This window comes from Pimephales promelas, chromosome 5 (assembly GCF_988280905.1).
Source record: "Pimephales promelas chromosome 5, fPimPro1.hap1.1, whole genome shotgun sequence".
NCBI lineage: Eukaryota > Metazoa > Chordata > Actinopteri > Cypriniformes > Leuciscidae > Pimephales > Pimephales promelas.
This window is the reverse complement of record NC_142773.1, coordinates 39,140,560-39,167,411: the sequence shown is the minus strand read 5'-3', so window position 1 is coordinate 39,167,411 and position 26,852 is coordinate 39,140,560. Positions and strand designations below refer to the sequence as shown.

The following is a 26,852-nucleotide window of genomic DNA, read 5'->3' as shown; positions in this document are numbered from 1 at the left end:
ATCCTATAGCTAAAGTCTTGATTACTGATGGCTCTACAGATCAGTTTGGATACTCATCCTTCCAAAAATGAAGATTCTGTCATCATTTACTCACCCTCAGGTATGTATGAGTTTCTTTCTTCTGCTGAACACAAAGGAAGATATTTTGAAGAACGTTTGGAAACAAACAGTTGTTTGGCACCATTGACTTCCAGTAGGAAAAAAAAATTACTATGGAAGTCAATGGTGCCAGTCGTTCTTCAAAATATTGTGTTCAGCAGAAGAAAGAAACTCATACAAGTTTGCAACAACTTGAGAATTTACATTTTTGGGTGGAGAATCCATAGATATCTATATAAAGTCTAGATGTCTCTTTATCGTCTTTATCGCAATCTCGATTGGACAAACGTTATCGAAAGGTATTTATATAGATTTTACCTCTTGTAACCACACAGCCACGTCCAAGTGATCTGAGGGCGAGGGCGCTTTGTGGCTGTGTGGTTACAAGAGGTAAAAACAATATAAACACTGTTCGTTTTCTCACACAAACCGCTCGTTTCGTGTCTTAGCCCATCAATGTGTACTTACATTTACGAGTCATTACATCGTGTTTAATTTGGACTTCACTGTGCATGCTCTTTGAGGTGGTGACCATAGACCTCCATTAAAAGACTCACAGACCTAAAAATATCTAAATTGAAACTACTGCTGAAACAATGATCTTGGATGCACTTGAGGTAAGCTAAAAAATATCAAAGGTGACCTATCCCTTTAAGTGTGGGCTAGCATAACTATTACGATTTCCCATACTCTGGTAGAGATGTGTATTATTACTTCTCATAGAGATTATACATACTATAGGCTAGTATTTTCATCTGACTTTTAATAAAACTGCAGAAATCTAGAGAGTATCACAGTGGACCATGAAACACCCTCACCAACCAAAAAAAAAAAAAAAAAAACACACTCTGCCTGGCGACATCTTGTTGATGAGTTTTGTAGCCTACATGGTAAATGCCACTCACATTTTTTTTTTTTTTAATGCTTAATTGATATTCAACAACTGGTAAACATTGAGATAAGGTAGTGAAGAAAACTTAAAAAATTGAAGAGTAGAGAATTACGCAAGATTGGATGAAACACAACGCAAGATTGGTCTCGGCTGCTACCCGACAGTTTGTGATGAAAGGCCTCTGAGGACTTAAGAAACCGCTCTGATGAAACTGTGCTTGACACCAAGCAATACTGGGAGAAACAGGACACAAATGCATATGTTAGCCTACATCTCTCTCTCTATCTCACACACAAATACACTTTGATATTGATTAGCAACACTGGCATATTAGCAGGGGAGAATCTGAATAAGTACTCACAATGCTCAGGAGAATCAAAGCGCTCTGTGGTTGTTCATTATGCTAATAAAATTCACACACTGGAAGATAAACAGATTCCAGAGGCCACGCATCACTATGGCCCGTATTTACATTTTATGAATTATGCCTATTGCATCACCCGTCCTGTTGTAGAGGTTATTAAGAACATTGTTTGTTATACATGAAAGCAAATCATAATGCATGACACTAAAGCTTTAACAATATTCTATATTTTCTGAAGAAAATTAGTGATGTTTATGTGACATTTCATTTAGTCCAATAGGCTACATACCGTAAAGCTGAGGATAAATCTGATGGGTCATTTAATTGTCCAAAACAACAGGTTAAATATAATTATTATAAAGAAAATATACAAATATTCCAAAATAATTGTGTCGTCTGGATATTTTTAGGGTGTGTTTTCTTACTTTTAGACATTCATTAATTCTCTGTCAAGTCATGTTTCGCAAAAGCTTTTATGAATGCAGTTTTTAAAAAAAATCGGATAAAATAAATCAAATCAGTGCCGTTCATGGTGTGATTTGTTGCATTAGCAGTAACGATTGTGATGTGTCAGGCTGCCACCTAGTGCTCAGAACCACATACAGCACATCAAACACATTTAGGTTTAGGTTTAGACATGAAAAGGGAATTGTAAATTAATACAGATTCAAGAAATGGATAATGCAGCTCAGTGGGCCTTTAATTACATATCAGAGCCATGATCATTGGCCACATTTTCTTCCCATCCCTGTATCAGACACGAGAGGAGAACGAGCAAAGATTTATGGCACTGATATGAAATGGACACTTCAATTAGCCAACGAGGGCTCAAAAATAGTGTCCTTTTCCTTAAGAGGCTGTTATTGTTGCACTGAATATAGGATGGATATGACTGGAAAAACATTAGACGCATTCTCATCCTTTAGCGTCATATAGTAGAACGCTATGACAAAACGGCGCTAGCTACGTACATGGCACCCGTTATCGTTAATATAACACGCGCTGTGAGTGTGATGGTTAGGTTCAGGTGTGGGGTAGGGTAGGGTAGTCTCATATTACGCTAAAGGATTCATGACGCCTTGGGATCGCGTGAATATTAACGATAAAAGGTGCCATGTGCATAGTATAGCGCCATTTTGGCATATAGGCTAGCGTATACAGTGTGTGACGCTAAAGGATGAGAACGGTCGGGAATAGCATATAGCATGCATACACAATGGGAGTAGTATGTATAAGATTTCTGCAGTATACAACAAAAGAACACTGCATAAAATACACTATATCCCATAATGCATTGTGCTCTGCCTTCTATTTCTATTTTGATTGGACTGTCAAAAGATATATCACTCAAAGGTATTGAATTGTAACATTTGTCGATGTATAGCATTCCATTAAAAAAGAGGGGTGCAAATACAGTTTTGTGCAGTATCCAAGCCAGGAAAAACAGATGGATAGGACTGAAAGTGCACAGCCTGTGATAAAAAAAAAATGTGCCCAAAACTATGGGTGTGTTCAAACTTGGCATGTTTGGTTCGATTAAACCGAACCCTGGTGCGATTGCTCTGTTAGTGCGGTTCATTAAATGTGAACGCTGCCAAACAAGCAGACCGAGAGCGCTGAAAGCTGGGTCTTGATCCGCTTCCAATTAAACTCTGGTGCGGTTCGAAAGAAATTTGAACACAACATGGACCAAAGACATGTAACTAAGCAAAAAGTGGTGTCACAAGATGTGACCAGACAGTCGCGATGTTACAACGCATTCTCATCCTAGGGCGTCATATCAGTGGCGGCTGGTGATATTTATTTTTGGGGGGGGCGCATTTTTTATTTGTATTTTTTTTATTGAGGAGCAGGCGCGGAGTTTGCGGGGGGGCAGGGGGAGCGTTGCCCCCCCAGTGGCTGAAACGGGTCATCGCATTTTCTTAAAAAGGCTGTAAAAAAACTACCAACCCCAATCTCTTTAAGTTATCGCTCACTCGGTCGATTGTGTCATCTAACTCTGAGAGAAGCTTTTCTGCGATAAATGGGCGTCAATTTGAAATGTGCTGGGGACAGAGACGTACTCGAAAGGGCATTTTCACAAGTGCTGGGTACGCATTCATTCTTTTTCTCTCTTTCGAGTAGGTCATGTTTTGAAAGACGATGTTCTGTAGCTCCTGATGTACATAAATAAAAATGAGCACAATGTCCGAGTATAGTGAGTATAAAGTATACGCCCTTTATTGCATAAATAAAAATGAGCACAATGTCAGAGTATAGCACTTTTTTCATGTGTATAGTGAGTATATAAAATATATACTCCCTTTTTCGTGTATACAGTGATGGTCCAGATCCAGGACTCGGGAGGTTCGAGGTTCTAATCCGCACTCGTAAAGTTTTTTTTTCCCCCTCATCAAAACCAATAGGTAGCCTAATCCCGTGTCTTAAAATTTTTTCAATGATTCATGAAGTATAAATGCGAAATTTAACTAGTTTTTAAATCATTATCATTGCCAGAATGTGTTTTGAAAAAAGGAAAGAAAACTTTAAGGTTGAAGATAATATTTTAACAGTGCAAAAGTGGTCCACATTTCATGATCCTATAACGAAGATGCGACGCGAAGTGGCTGTAATGCGAAGTTCTAGCTGTTTACAATGACATAAAGGCAATAAAATATCAGTGTATTGTTTTACTGTTTTTTCTTGGGATAAAAATAAATATGTGTTTATTTAGCATGTTTTTTTTTTTTGCCCCCCCTGGCTCCAATGTCAAACTCCGCCTATGTTGAGGAGGGCAAATAAATACAAAGCAGTACCAAAAACCATGTTGACTACTACTTAAATATAAATGTATGATCTTTATTACATTTAATACCAATAAAGAAGTACCAAAAAGCATGTTTCCGACTTGAACTTAAATGTTGCTCTCTTTTATTTCGTACTAGTAAAGAAGTACCAGAAAGCATGTTTCCTACTTGAACATATTGCTCTCTTTTATATACATTTCATACTAATAAAGAAGTACGTTTGCATTTTTCAGAGAGATGTTTGAGGTCTCCTACCCCCGTTGTTGTCCACAAAACTTCAGTGCCGACACTTTGAAATAAAAGGCAGGGAAAACAAAACAGAGAATTGCTAATATCACATCCAGCCAGCCACCTCCGTTTCTCATAACACGCGCGGGTGAAGCGATCGTCCCCTGTCACTGGCCTGCTGCAGAATTTGTAAATCGGGTTGGTCCGGTCCGAGATCCTTTATCTTTTTTTTTCTTCCAGCGAAAGCCTTGTGAAAGGGTTTTTTTGTAAAAAAAAATCACAGAATTTGGATGAACTGCTGCCATTATTTATACAAAAAATGTCGAAATTGTGTCGTCTGCGCGCTCGAAATAGTATAGTAACGGCTCTGGTAGTGGCCCAGAGCGTGAAGTTGAATGACAGGTGACGAGACCAATCATATTGGATAAAATAACGTGAATCAAATTCTGATTGGCCAGGGACGCAACGACTTGCGCCCTGAGGTGAATCTTTAAGAAACCAATTAGAGGCCAGCTTCAGGTCACATGTTGCACGAAAATTTAAAGCCTCACATAGACACCCATTAGTCCGGCGTCCCAATGAAACACATTAAAAAACATAGAAAATAGTTGACCGATTAAAGCCAGTTTTTATTAAATGCTGATGCTTTTCTTACTACCAGCCGGTACATCGTATGAAAAAAATATTTTATTGTTGTATTTTTATATAATTTTTGTATATGTATATTTCTTGATGGGGGCGGCGCCCCAGCGCCCCCTATTGACAAGCCGCCACTGCGTCATATACTGACGCTTTTGCCAATACGTATACATCGAACGCACATGGCACCCTTTAGCGTCAATATAACACACTTCGGTTATAGGTAGGTTTAGGTCTGGGGTAGGGTTAGGGTTAGACCACTAGGAGGCGCCTTCTGGCCCATCTGTGTCTCAAATTGACGCTATGTGCGTTGGATGTATACGCGTTGGCAAAAGCATCAGTATATAACGCCGTGGGATAAGAACGAGCTGGATGTTACCCATCGAAGATCTCCTAGCTGCAGATCTTTCTTGTTTGTGTGTGATCTTGAGTCACTGTTTTGACTCCTTTGCACATTTTATTAGCTCTTCACGAGTTCTCAGCTGGTCAAAATACCATCATATGTAGCTACACACATATACAGAGTGCAGCACACAGCCTCGTTTTGGATGTTCGGTAAGTATACGCCAACATATCTTTATACATTCGGTATCTTTAGGTGACAAAATGACAAAATAAAGCTTAAAGGAGTAGTTCACTTTTAAAAAAAACTTCTGCTGATAATTTACTCACCCCCATGTCATCCAAGATGTCCACGTCTTTCTTTCTTCGGTCGAAAAGAAATTAAGGTTTTTGATGAAAACATTCCGGGATTTTTCTCCATATAATGGACTTCAATGGGAACCAATCGATTCAAGCTCCAAAAGACACTTTCAGTATAAACTGCAAAGCATTTGAGCTTTTAAAACTTAAACTTTATTTATTTATTATTCATCGTCTGGAATCGTTTAAAGCCCTTTCAACAGTTTGCACTGAAACTTTCTTTTTGACCTTGAACCGATTGGTTCCCATTGAAGTCCATTATATGGAGAAAAATCCCGGAATGTTTTCATCAAAAACCTTAATTTCTTTTCGACCGAAGAAAGAAAGACGTGGACATCTTGGATGACATGGGGGTGAGTAAATTATCAGCAAAAGTTTTTTAAAAGTGAACTACTCCTTTAATTCTAAACTTACTGACTGTAAAATGGTTAACAAAATACTTTTAATAATAATTTTAACAAGATCTGTACGAAAAGACACGCGACAATGATGTGATATTGACACAGAATCGATCATGCTAAATACTGCAGAAGTATGGAAGAAATCTATTCTGATCACCAGTTTACCCAAATCCTGAATGTTTTGTGTGTGTGTGTGTGTGTGAGACACACATTGATATTCAACTCACATTTTTCTACATCCTCCCCCAGCTCTCTCTCTCTCTCTCTCTCTCTCTCTCTCTGCCTGTATGTGTATAAATCTCAGATCATTGCAGGCTGGTCACAGGATGTGATCTGATTTACAATGGGTTCATTAACCTTGGGAAATGGTCTGGACTCTGCACCACAAACACGCTGTGTTCAGATGGACTTCACGGTGAGATCAACGGCGCTCGGCCTCTGCAGCGCTGCCGTAACCACGGGCAACCGGCATCCGAGCAAGACTGGATGCAGCCCTGGCAGGGAATAATCAATATCTAAGAGACTGAGCTCATCACAGCGAAGAACATACACATATTAATGGAGCAGATGGCAATGTCACGAGAATGCATTACTTACACGTCATTATGTGTTTTGATCTATACATCAAGAATTTAGAAGTCTTTACTGTAGCTCAAACAGTAGCGTTGGCGCTTGCAACGCCAAGGTTATGGGTTCGATTCCCAGGGAATCGGTTATGGGTTCGATTCCCCCTACAGAATAAAACTATTTAAAAGATAATTGCACAATTCTGACTTTGTTAACTGGCAATTGCGAGTTCATATCGAGTTCATATAAGTTAACTGGCAATTGCGAGTTCATATCACTCAATTGAGAAAAATTTTTAGAATTGCAAAATGTAAACTCTCAAAAAACTGAATAAAAATCTGAATCAAAAATATGAATAAAAAGCACTTTTTTTTAATTCTGTGGCGGAAACATATGGAAGCTGATGGAATCTCACAATTCTAACTTTCTTTCTCACGCAACATCTAACAATTTTTACTTTTCTTCTAAGAAATGCGTGATATAAAGAGGTATAAAAGAGATAAACTAAGGGGGAAAAAAAGTATATTTCTCGCATTTGCGAGTTTTTATGCAATTCTGAGCGGAAAAAAAGTACGAATTGTGAAATGTAAACTCGCAACTGTGAGAAAAAAACGTCTCGTATGAGATTGCAATTATCTTTTAAATTGTTTTACTCCATGGCGGAAACAAGCTTCCATAGAAACAAGCTCCAATACCAATTTCTACTGAAATTGACTGGATGTCTTAGATATCACAAACTCAATTTAAACAATTAGATATCAATTGTGGCCAGAGGGGGAAAAAACCATTTATAACTGTAGATATAAAGTTAGGGGTGGGGGATGGGGGGATTAAAAAAGGAGAGTCATGTCATCAGGTAGTTTTATTTCAAAATCTCCATTTCACTACTGTTATATCACAGCTCTTTACAGTAAAAAATGACTGCGAGTCACTCTGATATGCTTACAGTCCTGTGATCAAGCACCGTCATCAGCCTCTAAAACACATTCAGAAAGTGCAACAGTGTTGATGCTTTTTATTAAAAGCATCAATGCTTCTTATTAAAATTTAGATGTAACAAAAAGTGCCATTTACAATATTCACCATCTCGAGTTATTGCACTGTGTGGCTGCCCAAAAAATTGTATTTATGCAAATAAAAAAAAATAAAAAAACAGTCACTGAGTTATTGCTTATATAATTTTGCCTGGCGTCAGCTGAATGAAAATGCATTTTTTTGGTTGATAATAAACAAGACTGCCAGGAACTGGAGTTGCCTCTTATTACAGTGCACATGTCCTTTTCAGAATACAGATTTTATGTCTGCATAGAATTCTTATACGTAAAGCTTTAAAAAAGCCCATGATGCCCAAAATGCGAGATATATTAATCTCACAAGAAAATATATTAGTTTCCAATCTATAGACACAAATTCTTCCATATTTAGCATCTGTGTTAGACTTATATTGATATTAGACCGATGGTATAAAAGAATGGGTAAAAATTTACAGTAAGGCTTCATTGGTTAAAATTAGTTAACTACAACTACATCAATGACCAGTATTTCTACAGCATTTATTATTCTTAATTAATGTTAATTTAAACATTTACAAAAACATTTTTAAAATTAAAAGTTTTTAGAATTAGTTAATGAACATTAACATTTTTATTAACTGACATTAACAAAGGGCAATACCGCTGTTAAAATCAGTTAATGACCTCAATGTAACACAGAATGTTAAAAAGACAGGCGTATGTGAGAAAACTGATTTTCAGCATATCTACATTCACTAATCTAATAACAAAACAATAATAAAGCTCTTCTGTAGTGCATAATCTCCTATTCTTCAACCTTCATCTATTTTACTACTGAACACACAGCTATATTTCTATATTTCACTGCATTTCAGATTTTTTTTGTTTGTTTTTTTGCCATCCATTCCCTTTAGGTTTATTGATAACTATGGCCATGTCCACACTAATACGTTTTTGTTTGAAAACGTATATTTTTCGTTTTGGCCGTTTTGGCGTTTTAAGTCAATAAAAACGTATCGTTTGGAAAACGCTCTCCAAAGTGGATACATTTGAAAATGCCGTACGTTTTCGCGTTGTAGTGTGGAAAGTGAAACCGCCAGAGGTATTTCAAAACGATGACGTAAGTTTAGTCATGTGATCCATGCAGTACCAATAGATATTCATGTTTATCGGTATTGTGCCTGTTATGTGTTATTCATTTTTACACTATTGCTAAAATATGTTACTTTCTATGTTACTTAGTGCTGTTCATAGCATAGTACTGCAAAGATGACAGATAATGTACTCACATTTGCTGTCCTGCGGCAAAACAGGAGAGCAGTTGCGTTTTAGACCAAACATATGGTGACTGAATGCGACCTGGACGCATCAGTGATGGTGAGATATTTTGCTAAATAAAATTATCCTGTTATTGTGCGATAACATTATTTTTTATTTTCCCATCTGTACCATCTCAGTGAGCTCTAAGTTTCACGCATGCGCAGTAAAGTGAATTTCGAAGTTTCTTATCCACACTGAAACGTCGGAAAACGGTAGTGTGGACGGAGAGCGTTTTTAAACGAAAACCCCGTTTTCAAATGTATTCGGATTATTGTGGACGTAGCGTATGTGAGATATTGTGCCAGTCTGGCTATTAGACAGTCCCTCCAGGATTTCACGATTTTTTTTTTGTGATTTTTGCGATCAAAATGACTGATTTTGTGGTGGTAATTTCCAAAAATTTGTGAAAAAATTTGCGATTTATATATAACATTTACCATAATAGTATTCAGTCCTTCCAGAAAAACGCGGAGTTTTTTTGTGATTGTTGTGGGCAAAAATCCTTGATTACGTGGCCCGTTTTCTTTAAAAATGCGATGGAAAGAATATGCGGGATATTTATGCAATTTTATGGGATGAAATTGCAGGAATTTGCAAAAATTGAGGGAACTTGCAAAAATCACGGTTTGATAAAAAAGAGAAAAAAAGTGATTCCCCCAACATCCTGTTCTCACTAGGCTAATGTAAGAGTCATTTCTTATTACTTCCTTTGATAAGCAAGCATACTACATCATAGAAAGTGCTGGGAATATTTAATTTCTCATCTTGTTTTATTTCAGACTGTAACGAGTGTAAATAAGGTGTGGCCCCTTTAAGAGCTGCGCGCTCCCTGTTGAACTCTCTGCAGTGTTATATGTGCGCCTCAAACACCCCATGTCTGTTTGATGCTACTTCTTTTATCTTATGTTGTTTATTAAGTAACGATGTGACGGTAGAACGTGTGACAGACAGTTATACGAGTTCGATTTGTGAGATGTCAATCGCCTCCGTGAGTCTGTCTGGCGTCGCGTAATTGCGTCACTTCATAACGTCCCCATGGAAACAGGGGGAAATGGCTGCTCTTGTGTGAAGCAAACGCACATTTTTCAACTTTCTGCTAAGATACATGTGACTAATTTGCAACGAAAATGCGAGGATTATGAAATTATGCAAACCCCACATATTTTGCACGGAAATCGGCAATTTATGCGGCGAAAGTGCGGCGTATTTGAAAAAATGCGGCCCCCGCATAAATATGCGGACTTTGGCTGATTTTGCATTGAATTCAGCGATCGCATAATCGCGTTTTTCTGGAGGGACTGATTAGAGTTTCCCAAAAGTATGTTAAAATCAATCATAAGAGGGATATGGTTTTTGAATTAGATTTTTAGAAAATAGTTTTTTTTTCATTATTAATAGGACAAGAATTTAATGGTGTGTGTGTGTGTGGGGGGGGGGGGGGTATAATAGATAAAATCCTAATATGTCCTTCATTTCCTTGTGAAGTCTATTTTCTTATTTCCTTCATGTGATTGTGAAAGCAGCATCATGCACCGTGTTTGGCTTGATGAAGACATCATCCTGGACAAGCAGTCCGTTGACCTGGCACAGTCCGAATAGTGTGTGTGTTGTGTTTTCTTATGAAGAACAATCATTTCCATTGGCTTCCTCTGTCTTCTCTATGCTCAGTTTGAACAGGACCTTCTTTGAGACGAACCTGCAAACAGGAAGAACAACAAAACATGTCGTCAGACTTGTAGATAGTTTGCTTTCTTCTGAAACGGACTTAATTTGTATTAAGATTTTTTTTTCTTGGTTTGGTTCGGCAACATTTCCTCTTACTGTGTGTAATGGTGCATTATACTGCTGATACACGGCACCCTCTTCAGTTTACAATGCTTGAATCATTAGGTGCACATGGTTCTCCAGAATGGTTCGGTAGTTCTTGGCAGTGACGTGTCCATCAAGCACAGTAGGGAATGCCATGATACTACAGCCCTAGCCATCAATGACCCACTCCTGTGCTTCACTGCAGGCACGCAACAGTGGTATTGACTCTATTTGGAGCTTCTCCACGGATGAGGGAAAGACTGTGAAGGTGGACTCATCTAATCAGAGAATGTTTCACATTGTCCACAGCCCAAGATTTGCAGTGTTGGCACCCATGAAACGAGTGACCATGGGTTTGGCTATAGCCGCCCGACCATGTATATTGACTGCTGTAGTTTTCAATTTTTTTCTATCCAGGTTAGCACCTGGACATCCCTTTCAGACAACTTTCTCTTGTGCAGACAGCAACAGTATGGCAACATTAACGTGGATACCGTGGCTCTCGATAGACCAAAAATACTTCCTGTTGTGAGAAGCGCACCAACATTTTGTCCTCTTTTGAGCTCTGATATGTCTCCCATTATGTTGTGTGGATTGCATATTTTATATTTAGCTGTGCTAATCCTCTGCAAATTCAGCCGTCACACTCGGCTCTTACTGATGGAATGTAAAATCAGTGAAGATTGGCCACCAGGATTGGCCTGATTGGCCACCAATATATAAACATGAAACACTATATTGGCCAGTGTTTAATTTTCATTGTCCAACTCTTGTGTGTGTGTATATATATATATATATATATATATATATATATATATTAGGGCTGGGTATTGAGACAAATTTCACAATTCGATTCGATTTCGATTCACAAGCTTGCAATTCGATTCGATTTCGATTACGATTCGATTCAATATTGATTATTTTGGATATCAGTTACAATAAATGGCAATTTTTCTCCAGGGAATCAAATCTCTTAACTAATGCTGTAAACTGTGGGAGTCTAGTTGTAGCCTACTAGGCTTCATTAGCCTAATATGAAGGGAATAATTAACTGTTTTGTAGCTACACAAACACTTAAATTACACTTTTATTTATTTTTATAATAAGAAGATTACATGAAATATAAACATTTAAATGGTGGCTGTCATAAAAACTTGCCAGATTTATTCAAATATGCATTAAATATTGAAGAACATTAAGATTATAATGCATATGTAATATAGTGTATATATTTAACAAAATGCTCCTCTCTGGAGTTATTTTTTTCTAGCTGACTAACGAGTTTATGTGGGTTTTCTGAGGTAAATATGACGATACATGACATTGATTACAAGCTGTTTAACTGACGTCTTTCCACGGTTGAAACGCTGATTGAGTGAATCAATGTGACATGATACGGATTTCGATAAGTTGTACTCTATCTTCTAACACACTTTCAGATGCTCATTCATGTTTATTTCGCGCTGTGACTGGTATTATTAAGCCGGAAGAGAGGTCAGCGCTGCTGCTTCTCTTGAGCTGCGCCAGAGCGATCTCACGCCACAGCGCCAAAACGCTATTTATGTTTTTGAATTTCTAAAGAAAATGGACGTAATTTGAAAATTTTGACTTTGTTTCATATCAATATTAACAAAGGACAAAGATTATTGCGATTTTTTGGATGCGCGCAGCCGCGATACAATGTTCAATTCATTCAAATGAAACAGGATGACTAATAGATTAGATGATATTGGAGCTCAAACCATCACTGATCCACCCGTGCTTCTCTCTGAAGATTGGCCGCCAGGCATATAGATGTGAAACCTCCAACATTGGCCAGTGTTTCAGTTTCATTGTCCAACCCCTGTATATATATATATATATATTACGAATTTAAATCAGATAATATATTAATGTGGTTAGAGCGGGAATCAAGGACACGTCAGGACAGCATTTTTGCCATGCATGGAGAAGAGCTTTGACAACATGAACGAACAGACGAATATCGTTGTAACTATATTGCTATTTTTATATTGCTATTCATAATTACCTGCAGCACCAACTATACACAAGGCTAGTTCAAATTCGCCAAATGAACGTCCTCGTTGTGCGAACATTTTATCGTCGCCGGCAGGAAAGGAGGAGAAGACTGCAAGTTGACTTCTCATTATGTCATCAGACCATACTTCAATTAAAAGCCTCGTCTCCTCCTCTCCCCATGTGCAAAACGGCTCATTTCTCCTGCCACCAATAGTTTTTTCGGCTTTTTGGGAACCACCAGAACTTCCTGTAAAAGGTCTGAAAGTCCAAACCATACAGAAATGCTTTCACACTATAAACGAACCAAACCTTTGCTCAGTTTGATCCAGACCGAGACTACCTCTTTTCGTCTGACCAAATGTCATCTGTTTGGTTTGGACCGTGGTCCGGGGGAGGTTTCACACTTAAAATTTTGATTCGGACCAAACTGAAAAGTCCGAAAGTCCGGACCAAACAAGGTAGGTGTGAAAGGGCCCTAAGAGAGAAAACACACCAGGCTTCGAAACGAGCCAGATGTGAAAACGCAGAAGACAGAAGAAAAATGAATTGATCTCAGTACAAACCTTGAGAATGAGTTGTCAAAGATAAGGGTGTATTCTCCAGTGTTCCTGACCTTCAACTGACCCTGAATTGTTTCCTTATGAGATTTACATCTTGTCAGAGGGATCAGAACCTGAAAAATAAGAACCAGGATTTAGTATCCATTCTATGATTTCTAAAGCTGTCCAGATGTCATCACCACAGGAGAAAAGTGTGGGTGTCTATTTTAGTCAACACCCACTGCAATGTGTGTTTGACAGATATAGCCATGTTCATTTTAATTTGCTGTAAAATTGCTAAATTAACTTCGTCAGTTAAGGTACCACATCTGTTATTCACGCAAGCAACGGCTTCCGACATTGTATATATTTATTGCAACACAAAAATTACTGTTAAAGTCTGCTGTTACTGTACTGATTATTGTTAATGTGTTCTGCTGGAAAACTAGTTTATGATACTAGTTTATTAAAATGAGCAATTGCATCAGCTCCTACAGAACTTGTCAAGCTCAAACTCCACGACATCATCTTACACTAGAGCAGTGGAAATAATAAAAGTTACAGCTTTGTTCACACATAGCATTATCATGGGACTTTCACTTTTCATCTGAATCCAAATCCCTTTTGGACCTCAAGGTATCAGTCTGTAGTCAGAAATATCTCTTACAACTAATATAGTACTATACTATACTATAATATAAATACTTTTCAAAGGTTTGGGGTCTGTAAGATTTTTTTATTAATTACGTTTTGCAAGAAGTTCCTTGTGCTCACCAAGGGTGCATTTATTTGATCAAAACTGAATAATGTGAAATATTATTACAATTTTAACATTTTTCTATTTTAATATATTTTAAAATGCAATTTATTCCTGTGATGCAAAACTGCACTGTCAGTGTCACATGATCCTTCAGCAATCATTCTAATATACTGATTTGCTGCTCAAGAAACATTTCTTATCAATGCTGAAAACAGTTGTGCTGCTTCATATTTTTGTTTGTTTTTAACATTACACTGGACATCAAGCTGTAGTAGTATCTTTCTAAGGAGATGTTTAAAATAATTATAATAAACGCAAACCTTTTGACAAATGCATATAAAAAACATGGAAAAATATAAAGTATGGTCAGTGTTACCATATTTAACTCTAAAATCACTCAATTCTAGGAAGGTTTGATATGATATGTGCAGTAACTATATATATTATAAAAGACATTAATTGGTATAAATATACACAGTGAAAACATCAACAAGCTTCATTTCTAATCAGTACATTACCTTGGCCTCTTCTAGAGGCGTATCTGCGTTCTCTCTGTACACCACGCTGAAGGCGATGCTCTTGGGTTCAGAGGAGAAGACCCAGCTGATCGTAGGGCCCGGATGTGCAGCGGTTATGAGAATGACACTGTAACAGCCGGACTTGATGAAGAGTTCTCTGGACATATCGCCAAACTCATTCACGTCCTTTACACTGAACGGCACAGACAGCCTGTGAAACACAACATCACTGATGTCACCGTTGCTGGTCATGGAAATTAATAAATATTGCAATTCTAGATTCAATTTGACAATTTACTTTCATGACAAATATGCACATTTCTCCATTAAATTCTCATTAACGTAATGCATCTGAAAGTTTTCCTTTTATTAGATTCGTATTACTGTAATAAAAAATGCATAACGATTATAAAATAGGGCTGGGCAACGATTAATTGCATCCAAAATAAAAGTTTGTGTTTACATAATATATGTGTGTGTACTGAGTATAATTATTTTGTATATAAAAATTCACACACATGCATGTATTTATTTAAGAAAAATGTGTTATTAATATATAAAATATTTATATGTATAAATATATATACATGCAAATATTTCTTAAATATATACATGCATGTGTGTGTATTTATATATACAAAATAATTATACACAGTACATACACATATATTATGTAAACAAACTTTTATTTTGGATACGATTAATCGTGATTAATCGTTGCCCAGCCCTATTATAAATAAATTAAAAATACATTATATATTTAATAGATTTAAAATCAGCATAAATTAAAGGCAGTTCAATAAATACTTCACAACTTACTGTAAATAATACAGTATAGCATAGCATTTTTTTTTAAGTAATTAATTTTTCCATTAAAGTAATGGGTCAAGAATTTAAAGGGGAAAAATGTGATAAACATTGCTGGTCATGGGAATAAATAAACATTGCAAAACTAGATTTATTTTTTGAAAGCGTAATAATAATAATAATAATAATTTAGCAAAAACGGCAACAGGATCCATGATTAAGCATTGTGTGTCTCACTCACGTCATCTCTCCAGACTTCAGCAGGCAGACCTCAGCATCCTGAACCGAGCCAATCAGCTCGTCTGAATCTTCTGTGCTGGCGATGTCACTGCTGCTCCTGTAAACATATATGAACTTACATTTTAAGTTCCTGTCGTACACTTACCAAATCACAGAATAAAAAAGTGCACACATCCTACCAAGTGCTACAAAAGAAATTAAAACAAAGCCAGAAAGTTTCAATATCATGTAGTTTACATGGCAGTACATTAAGTTACACTGGCAGGCGCCATGTGTTCATGTCAAATTTGCTCTGATAAATAAGTCCAATAATGGAACTGAGTTCAGCTCAGCAGGAGCAAATTTAATTTTGTTTGTCACTTCAGCACATATTCAGAGTGTTGTGTTTAGTGCAGAGAATCTGTGCTAACAAGACAGGCGTGTGTGTGTGTGTGTGTGTCTCTCACAGCTGTTCTGTCTCTGGTGACAGTGCAGTGTAGTACAAGTCGCTGTCATGGACACGGTTCACCTCCTCTTCTGTGATGATGTCATACGCTGCGTCATCTGGCCGAGGGGACCTCAGTACCCCTGTGAGGATAACAGTCACATACACTGAGAATTAAAGGGGACCTATTATGTCCTTTAATAAAATCTTGATTTTGTTTTTGGTGTCTACAAGAATACAGAATGTTCAAAAACACATTATTTTTCACATATTTTACAGCACTTCTCTTCACACAGTCAGAAACTAATATGGCTGTATCTGAAAACTTAGGCAGCAGCAGACTTGTTTCCTCGCTGCCTAGGGAGCGTCACATCAAGGAGCCTCAGAAAGCTGATTTCAGACAGACTTCTGAGCCAGAGTAACGGTTTAATGAACTAGTAAAATAGAGCGAGCTTTGGTGAAAACAAAGCAAATATTTAATTACTACCAAGGTGATTTCTCTCTAGAAATGACATCAGAAGTGGAAAACTGGTCAAAAACGTACATTTTCACACTAACTGACCACCAACCACAACTTACAGAAGCCATCTTTTAGCTCAACTAGCACAGAATGTAAAGCACAGGATTGTGGGATATCAGAGGCGGTGAAGGATACATCTATGCTGCCTTTAAACATCGGTCAGATGAAGTTACCTTAGGAGACTTTAGATTCGGACGTGCCCTTAGAATCCGTCCTCCGAATGCTGCATTTTACAGTTTTCGGATACAGCCTACTGTATCTATTTATATTCAGAAATGTAACACACCCTTACCATAACCACACTACTAAGTTCTATCACCCTTTATTCATTTCATTCACCATTTAAGGCCCTAAATGGTTTGCCCCGGAGTACTTATCTGAGATGTTAACCTTGCGTGAGCACGGCAGGTTGTTAAGGTCTTCAAAACAATTGTTGTTGGAAGTCCCAAGGTCAAAGTATAAGCGACGGGGTGATCAGGCATTTGCCGAAACTCTGGAACAAGCTACCCCCTGATATTCGCACTATTACGGATGAAACTACTTTTAGATCTAAACTTAAAACACACTTATTTAGAATGGCTTTTAATACGCTTAAGTGGTGGGACAATTTCCTTTTCTTGTTTAAGTTGACTTTTTTCTTTCCTTTTTTGTTACATGTATCTATTGTATAATATGCTGTTTTATTATTTTTTTTATGATGTGAAGCACTGATGATGTGGATACCTGACGGTTGTGTAAAGCGCTATAGAAATAAACGTCGATTGATTGACGTTGATCACACTACTAACGCAACTTAAACAGGGATCGCCCCCCTTTTTTGCATATATTTATCAGGAATTATTTACATGATGAATACTATGACGTGTTCGTTCCCTGAAGAAAACTCAAGACTACAATGGAGGGAGTTCAGAAACAGAAATAACTCCCGCTGGAGAGCCTCTGTGCTTTGTAACTTTCCAGAACTTTTAAATGTTCAAACAGCAACATTACACACTAAAGAAAGCTGCAAATCAAAAGAAAAATGCCTCTTTAAAAGGGATAGTTCACCCTAAATGGTAAATTGTTGTGTTTTTCTTAGTTTTGATTTCTAGAACTAGTGTGCTTTTTCTAGGCGAGGCGGAGTGAACTGCGACACTAAATAGTCCCTAACAAACACACACACGTGTCATAGAAGTGCACAGAAGGACTAAAGGAAAAAAGGTCAGGATTTTCTTTAAATAATACATACAATTTTGATTTGATTGCCAAACCCTATTGTATACCCCCAGAACACTTTTATGTGAATATATGACGTCACATCAGAAAGTAATTTTTCAACTCTATAACATCTCACCAGGGACTCTAGGTGTGCTGGTTCGGGTTGGGCTTGACATTGAGCGTAAAAGACGCTCTTGTCCAGTACTGTGCTGAGTGAAGCAGTCCTTACAACAGCGCTCCTTACCACCGCCTTGGACACTCACAGCATAATTGCAGCAGTAGTAACAGAATGGGCGCCCACATAGCCTGCCAAAAAAAATATAGAAAACTCAAACATACACCACCTTTCAAAAGTTGTAGTTTTTTTTTTTTTTTAAAGAAATTAATATGTTTATTCTGCAATGATGCATTAAATTTCTCTAAATAGTAGGGCTGTCAACCGATTAATCGCATCCAAAATAAAAGTTTGTTTACATAATATATGTGGGTGCACTGTGTATAATTATTTTATATATATATAAAATCACACACATGCATGAATATATTTTTTATATAATAATAAATAAATTATATATAATATAATAAATATATTTATATTTAAAAAAATATTTTCATGTATATACTATATATAGATTTATATAAAATTTCTATGATATGTAAATATAAATATTATATATATATATATAAATAATATTTTTTTCTTAAATATAAATTCATGTGTGTGTATTTATCTATATATCAAAATAATTATACACAGTGCACCCAGATATATTATGTAAACACAAACTTTTATTTTGGATGCGATTAATCGTTTGACAGCCCTACTAAATAGACAAAAGTGACGACATTTATATTGTTAAAAAAGATTATATTTCAAATAAATGCAGACTTAACATGCAGACACTTCATTGCATCTTTACTCCCATTGCATCTAGCTGATTTGAAAGCAAAAACATGACATTTATAACAGATAACAAAAAGCTTGTTTCCCCTTAAAGTTCCACCCCTGACCTGCAGTTGTGTCTGTGCAGCATCCAGCCGAAGTTATTGCGGCAGCTCAGGCAGTATGTGACGTCTCTGTCGGTCTGTTCCTCAGCTCTCAGTTTCTGTTCGAACTCCAGTGCATCTGACTTCTGCCATAAAGCATCTTTCTCCCTACAGGGGGTGCCAAAGTTCTATGAAGAACAGCTTGCAACAATTTAGAAGATGCAATAAAGGTTGTATATAGGTTGCAATTAAGGGTTGTAGGTAAGATATCTCCTGACATGTTAGATAAATGTGAGCAGAAAAAAACATTAAGTCACCTTAGGAGCTCAATAAGTCTCTCCCCCAGGTTCTTCTTGGTACGATAAAGGTCATCTATCTCAGCAGACATCTTCAGTTCAATGTCATGCTTCTCCATTGCACTTCTGCTTAAGTTCACCCCCAGTTCATGACAGGACTGCTGAGCAAGTGCCAGTTCCTTCTCAGATCTGACAAAAACGAGGATCAAGCCATTTCCAACTCTTGTTTTTATGTTATCTGTTTACATTTGTAATGTATGGTTTACCTGAAAAGCAGTACAGAAATCTCTTACCTTGATAAGTCCAGTCTCAGGTTTTTTATCTGTTCCTCTTTCTGATGAATTATAGTTTCATAATCATCAGCGAGGGCATTTTTCTTTTCGATCATCTGACTGTTGACAGACTTTCAAAGAAAAACACAAATGGAAGCGAAAACCTGTTTATTTCCCAAAATGTAAGAATTCAGAGTAACAATTCATTATAATAATTCAGTGTCACATATGAAATAACTCTGATAGCATTATGATAGCCTAAAGGGCCATTCACACCAAGAATGATAACTATAAAGATAACTACAATTATAATTATATTAGCATCCACTTCAAAGCATACTAATGTTTTGTTTATTATAAGCACACACTGAAAGTTATGTCATCTGCAGCTTTAAATGCTCAAGCTTTTGCTCAATTCAGCGCAGTGGAAAGCAATAGTATGTTCTGTGTGGACAGCACCTAAGGCCGTCTGTCATCTACGTGCCTAGCGTATGTTTTCAATGGGAGCGCCGCATTTTTAAAAAGCCATGAGCGTAACGAGGCGCTGAGCGTTTTTTCACGCTGAAGCGCCCAGCGTTTTTTAATAGTCGCCGTGAGTTGAAAAATGTTCAACTTTGGATAAAGCGTAGCGCTCATCACTGTCACTTTTTACCCACCCGTCCAATCACAGTGGAGGAGGGGCGGGGCTAAACCACACCGACCAGCTGTCACAACATTCTTTCTGAACGACATCAACCAACAGAGCTAAATGGTAAATGGTAAATGGACTGCATTTATATAGCGCTTTCATAGACCCAATGGCCACCAAAGCGCTTTACATTAGCCTCACATTCACCCATTCATACACTCATTCACACACCGATGGCGGTGTCAGCCATGCAAGGTGCCATCCAGCTCGTCGGGAGCGGCTGGGGTTAGGTGTCTTGCTCATGGACACCTTGACACTTGGTCAGGTGGTACCGGGGATTGAACCACCAACCTTTCGGTTTGTAGACAACCAACATGCACCACTGAGCCACTATTATGCCAGTATTATGAAACAAATGATCTGCGAAATCAGTTACAACAAGTAAACTGTGCTGTGGATATTCTGTATCATAGCAACGAAACATCTCAACGGAAAAAACACTGCGCTGCCAAAACGCTCTCAAGCGCCCAAAGCACGGCGTCTTTAGCAGAGCGTCTGCCGTTTTCAGCTGGCTAAAAACGCTTTGGTGGACACACGGCCTAAGAGGCGGCTGTTTCAGCAAACTATCCAGTCCATTAAAATAGTACTCTCTTGATTCATTCAAAGGTTTGTTAATTACTCTATGTAGTTAAACAACAAGTAATGGTCTCCAAGGAAATGGTCTCAACAGCAATCAAATGAGATCACAATACCTCAAGCTCCAACACTTTGGACTCAAGACTTGAGACTTTCTCAACTTCGTTTTCCAATCTCTTCCTTAGTGCATCCAGTTCCTCATTCAGACCCTTCAGAAAGACGTACAAACAGTTGTTCAATATGACAAATCCGAAACCCATAAGCATTGTTTACTTCAGTTACCTGTACTTGACTTTGGTGGTGCGCTGCCTCGTCGCTCAACTGAGACCTCAGTGTGTCCCCTTCCCTCTGCCGGATCTCTTGGAGGCTTCCGGCCTCTTCCTCTACCTGTTCAAGTCTCTCCTGCAACTTCTGCATGGCTTCTGGGAGTCCCTCTGTCTGCTTTAGCTGCTCTTGGAGTCTTGCATTCTCCTCACTCATGGCCTTCATCGATTCACTTAGAGTTTCCACCTCCTCTTGTGCCTCCATCTGTAGCTCCTGCAGTTTGGTAGAAAGCTCCTCCCATCGCAACTGAGCCTCCTCATTCTGGCCCGTCAGCATGCAAACGTGAACCCCGAGCTCTGCTGTCTCGGTGTTGGCCCTATGTAAGGCCTCACAAGCCTCTCCATTCTCAAACACAAGCGTGCTGTTCTGCTTTTTCAACAAATTAAGCTCTTCCCTCATGGCAGTAATGTTCGTTTGGATTTCTGACCGTGCCTTGGCCTCCATATCCCTCTCTTTTACCAGAGCGTCCTCTCTTTCATGGCAGCGTAGCAGTTCATCCACATGCCTACGGTTTAGCTCTTCCACCTGGGACTTAAGTTGCTCCGTCTGGGCACGGAGGTCTTCTCTGGAGGCTTCTGTCACTTCCTGTAGAGCCTGGATCTTCATCCTCTCCTCTGAGCTCACCAATAGCTGTGCCCGGAGCTCCATGACCTCCTCCTGGAGTCTGGAAACCTCCTTCATGTTGAGTTCAAGTTGGGCCTCAGCCAGAGCCAACCTGGAAGTGGATTCTCCATTTTCACTTCTTGAGGATTCAACGGCCTCAAGTAGTTGTCTAGATGTTCTCTGCTGTGGGACTGTGGCACTGTCATCTAATTCTTCCACGCTCGATATACTCTTCTCCGCAATTTGTTCAAATTCAGTTTGGCCGTTCTGTATGCACTTGTCCAGATTTCGGTTCTCTACAGTCAGTCCAGTTGACTCCAGTCTGCTCATCAGTTGCCTCTCGTAGGCCTGTGCAGTGATCAGTTCTCTCTCTAGAGCGGTCTTGGTTTGTGCCAGCTCTTTGCTGCTGTCCTCGTGTCTTTTCACAGTCTGGATGAGCTTGGCATTGATCTCCATTAAACTTGTGCACTGGGTCTTGTACTCTTCCAGTTTCTTGGCTTGCCCTTGAAAGCTCTGACTCTCTGCAGTCAACCGCTGGTTGTGATTCTCCAGTTGCCGAATCTTCTGGGTACTGATGGATAACTCATTCATCTTTGCATTTAGTTTCTCTTCAAGCACACTTTTATGTTGCAACTCATCTTGCATCCTTTTCTTGTGCTCCTCCAGTTGACTCTCCTGGGCCTCCAATGCCTTTTGCAAGTCCTGAAGCTGTGTCTGGAGATTCCCAGTTTCCCGCTCCTTCAGAGATAGATCTCCCTGAAGGCGGTTAATGGTCACCTGCAGCTCATCAGCCTGTTGCTTTGCAGTTGTTCGTTCTTTGTCGGCGGAGACTCTACATGTGTCCAGTTTTCCTTTCATCTCCTTTACTTTCTCCTCCTGAAGCGTCAGATCCTGGGCAAGTCGCTCAGCTAGTCTAGCTCGGTCTTCGCTCTCTCGTTTAGACTCAATCCTCTCTTCTTCAGCCTCCTTTAGCTTGGTCAGGAGCTCTTGGATCGTCCAGGCTGAGTCGCAGTAGTTGGCGGCCTGCTGTCCCTTTTCGCTCAGAGCTCCATCAAGCTTTGACAGCAACTCCATGTTCCTGTTCTCCGCAATGCTCAGCTTGGCTTCTAGCTTGCGTTCTGATGTCTGCAGAGACTCCAGCTCCTGTTGGGTGGTATGGAGAGCCTCCCCTGAGGACTGTTCTCCTTCTTTCTCTTGATTAGGTCTTTTAGCCAGGAGTTGATCCTGTAGGTCACTGAGCACGGCTCTAAGATCAGCTGCCTCACTGGTGAGCTGATGAACCTTCTCTTGGAGCTCTTGTTGTCTCAACTCAGATTGGTCAAGCTCAATGCGCAGGTCCTCAGAAGGGCTACAAGACAGCTCGCCCAACTCACCCAGATCACCAAGCAGACTGGAGCCAAATTCTTGGCCTGGAAGAAACTCCTGAGCTTGCTGCATAAGGGGAAATTTTAATTTAAATCAACAGTGACAAACAACAAAAGTGAAAAAAATTCAAATGCAACCACTCAAACTAGTCCATTGTTGATCATGAACGACACTAAATTACTGGTGTTGTGGTATTGAATCCAAAATTAAATTGGTGGTACAGATACAGGAAAACAGACATCAGTGTTAATTGCATAATAGCCAAGTAAGTACTAGCTTTCTTTTCTATTTTTTAAAGGGATACTCCACTTTTTTCTGGAAATAGGCTCATTTTACCACTCACCCAGAGTTAAACTGTTGGGTTTTACCGTTTTCGAATGTATTCAGACGATTTTTTTGATATTTAGAAGAATATCAGTAACCAGACAGTTTCTGGTCTCATTGACTTCCATAGTATATATTTTTTCCTACCATGGAAGTCAATGAGACCAGAAACTGTCTGGTTACTGATATTCTTCTAAATATCAGAAAATCGACTGAATGGATTTGAAAACGGTAAAACCCAACTGTTTAACTCTGGGTGAGTGGTAAAATGAGCCTATTTCCAAAAAAAACAGTGGATTATCCATTTAATTGAACTACTGACAGACAATATTACACAGCACAGCTCCACAACATGAAATGAATACATTACTTAATAAATCTGACAACGTATATCCAAAGATTGTGAGGATATGAACAGAACTGATCATTTTAATACTGTTTCTAATGTTTTAGCAAACCTGTGAGTAACTGCTGACCAGACTGTTGACACTTGAGCAGCGACTGGGTGGTTTCCACACATGGGCAGATGAGACAGCTGAACCCAAAGTCCTTCTTTATGTGTGAAAAAACAAACAAACATAATAAGCATGCAATTTGTATTGCTCATTTGAATTACATAGGCTAAAAAAGTACACATTTATGTAGAGCTTAGATACAGTTACTAAGTCATTGTAGGCTATGCCCTTCTGTATACTACACTCCTGATGCCTAATTCATATGCAAATACTTAAAGTATTTGGATTATACAGTTTTTTTTGTATGTGAAAGCGAAATTAAAGGAGAACTCCGGTCAATTTTAACACTGAGCTCATTTTTTGTACATTTGGATCACAAAAATGACAAAAATCGGTGTTGCCTAGACTGTGTTATCATCTTTTTAAAATTCGCACCCTGTTGACTTCAATGGGGCATGTTCTAAACCTGCTTTTAGCCTCTTAACATCCTTGATTTGTCATTACAAGTGCACAGCCATGTGAGTGGTGTTATTAAGAGTGACCACAGTCAATCTGACTGCAGTGGATGTGAAAGATATTAATAAAAATTATGTTAATTCAGCCAGCTCACATACCTGTATTTACTTCCTGTTTCGCTTCGCTTTCACTTCCTGTTTTACTTCGAGTTTGCGTGTGCGATCATTGGTAACTAAGCAACAGTTGAGACTCAGACTGTCAGCGGATATAGATCAGCGAATATCAGCTCAAATGGATAGTTCATCCAAATCAGATATTGAACACACGGAGGAGGTTTTTGAGTTCATTTTTACCAAAGATCACGCACGCGAACTCAACAATCGACTACCGTGGACTTCGACCGAAAACAGGAAGTAAATACAGGAATGTGAGCTAGCTGAATTAACATCATTTGTACTAATATCTTTCACATCTACTGCAGTCAGATTGCCCGTGGTCACTCTTAATAACAAATCAAGGATGTTAAGAGGCTAAAAGCAGGTTTAGAACATGCCCCATCGAAGTCAACACGGTGCGAGGTGCGAATATTAAAAAGAGGATAACACGGTGTAGACAACACCGATTTTTGTCGTTTTTGTCTGTATTGACAGCACTCCAAATGTACAAAAAATGAGTTCAATGTTAAAGGGTTAGTTCACCCAAAAATGAAAATTCTGTCAGTATTTACACACCCTCATGTTGTTCCAACCCCGTAAGACCTTCGTTCATCTTCTGAACACAAATTAAGATATTTAAGATATTAAGATCGCTCCTGCATACTAGTCCATAGGCTTCTTGAGGGAATGACTTGCTGGCCTCGAAAAGTCATTAAAGGACATCGTTAAAATAGTCCAAGTGACTACAGGGGCTCAATCTTAAGTTTATCAAACGACGAGAACACTTTTTGTGCACAAAAACAACTAAAATAACGACTTTGTTTCAACTATTCGTTTATTTCTCCCTCTGCCTCGAGTCAGGTTACTAGTTTAATAGCGTAAGCTTCTGTTATTGTACGTCACACGCATCACACACATGACCAGCGTCGGCCAATAGTGAGCCTACGTGTGACGAGAAGGAAGTGAATAGTTGAAATAAAGTCGTTATTTTTGTTTGTTTTTGCGCACAAAAAGTATTCTCGCTGTTTGATAAAGTTAAAATTGAGCCACTGTAGTCACTTGGACTATTTTAACGATGTCTTTAATGACTTTGAGGCCAGCAAGTGTCATTCCCTCAAGAAGCCTATGGACGAGTATGCAGGCGCGATCTTAATATCTTAAATATCTTAATATGTGTTTTCCCAAGATGAACGAAGGTCTTACGGGGTTGGAACAACATGCGGGTGAGTAAATACTGACAGAATTTTAATTTTTGGGTGAACTAACCCTTTAAAATTGACTGGAGTTCTCAAATTAAATGCTTACAAAAACTGTAATGATGCTAATAAAAACAGATTAAGTCAATACTTGTACATTACTATTGTGATATACTGTAGATTGAAACTTTAGGAATTACCTAGCAAAGGTAGGCCAGTCAGAGTCAAGGTCATGACCTCGGGATGCTACATCAAACTGGACCTCATTGAGTTCATACAGGTGGTTGATGATATCGATGTTCAGATGGGACTTCAAGAAGGGACTGCGTTCATAATACCACTCACTGTGAGAAACAAAAATCAGTTCTCAGTTCACAGAAAGTTTGTTTCTAAGAGATGTTACACACTGCATTTCAGTGAATTTAGTTTTGCTTTCATAGCACAAACACAGGCCTTTTTGGGCAGCAAATCCTGTGTTGTCAGTCTTACAATAAAAATCGCTGACATTACATGCAAGTATGCTACTTTGAGACGATAACTTTTAAAAGAGAAGTGAAAGTGGTTGGAGGAAGAGAAATTAATGTGTGGAAGCGTCAACACTTCTGTTTGCAAAAGCTGTGATACTGGGGACAACTATGACTTTTGAATTAATGCATTAATATATGCACTAATGCATCAACACTCTTTATTCACATGATCATGTTGTGTTATACGCAAAATAAATATTACGTGCAATTTATTGTAGACTAATTTGCTGAAGCCTAAACCTTTTAAAGTTGTTTAGAAGTGCTAGTTTCATGCATACACATTATGTTCGTGTGAATTCTTCACCACACTTAGAAAGTCGAGTGTGGTTACAGTTTGCACAGGAGTTTGGTTGTTTACAAGTTTACAAGTCTCAGGCATCATACTGATATTATAGACACTCGAATGTCATACTGTTGCATTCTATCATTCTATCTCATGTTAATTTTTGTTTAATACCATATCATATAAACATTTTACTAGTGTAGAAATACAAATGATACTTTGCACTTGAGATAGCAAAACAATGGATTTTGAGCTATTACTGTACATGTATTAAGAGAAATTCCCATTAAGATGGTCAAATTGTTGGTGAACACATTACCAGGTGATTTTGTAGTTCATAAGACATTGCTGAAGAGTGTCTGCCAGCCTTTGGTGCACCAGACCGTAGCGGATGAAAGCCCGTCCTTTCCCCAATGACGTCTTCAGCTAAATTCACACAAAATAAATACAGACATTGCATTTGATTAAAAAGATGTACATGTTTTAAAATCACAGAAACCT

General features: G+C 38.4%; 1 protein-coding gene across 10 annotated transcripts in view; it reads right to left on the bottom strand.

Moving 5' to 3' along the window:
* Nucleotides 1-26,852, bottom strand: part of fyco1b (FYVE and coiled-coil domain autophagy adaptor 1b) — a 55,947-nt gene that overhangs the window by 23,563 nt on the left and 5,532 nt on the right. For 6 of the 10 annotated variants that reach the window (XR_005623457.2, XR_016168582.1, XR_005623453.2 and 3 more), the window contains exons 5-19: nt 26,671-26,777; nt 25,742-25,885; nt 23,738-23,831; nt 20,946-23,021; nt 20,780-20,872; nt 19,421-19,530; nt 19,149-19,316; nt 18,856-18,999; nt 17,981-18,150; nt 16,150-16,270; nt 15,705-15,800; nt 14,657-14,867; nt 13,403-13,512; nt 10,545-10,707; nt 6,339-6,605 (exon numbers count right to left, since the gene is read on the bottom strand). Coding sequence is in view for 1 of the 10 variants with exons in the window: in XM_039676664.2 (XP_039532598.2) it covers nt 10,629-10,707; nt 13,403-13,512; nt 14,657-14,867; nt 15,705-15,800; nt 16,150-16,270; nt 17,981-18,150; nt 18,856-18,999; nt 19,149-19,316; nt 19,421-19,530; nt 20,780-20,872; nt 20,946-23,021; nt 23,738-23,831; nt 25,742-25,885; nt 26,671-26,777 (3,723 nt within the window). In the remaining 9 variants the exon portion in view is untranslated. Of the gene's footprint in view, nt 1-6,338; nt 6,606-7,525; nt 10,708-13,402; nt 13,513-14,656; nt 14,868-15,704; nt 15,801-16,149; nt 16,271-17,980; nt 18,151-18,855; nt 19,000-19,148; nt 19,317-19,420; nt 19,531-20,779; nt 20,873-20,945; nt 23,022-23,737; nt 23,832-25,741; nt 25,886-26,670; nt 26,778-26,852 lie in introns of those variants that run through there. The other 4 variants (XR_005623455.2, XR_005623458.2, XR_005623456.2 and 1 more) reach the window with 4 other exon arrangements.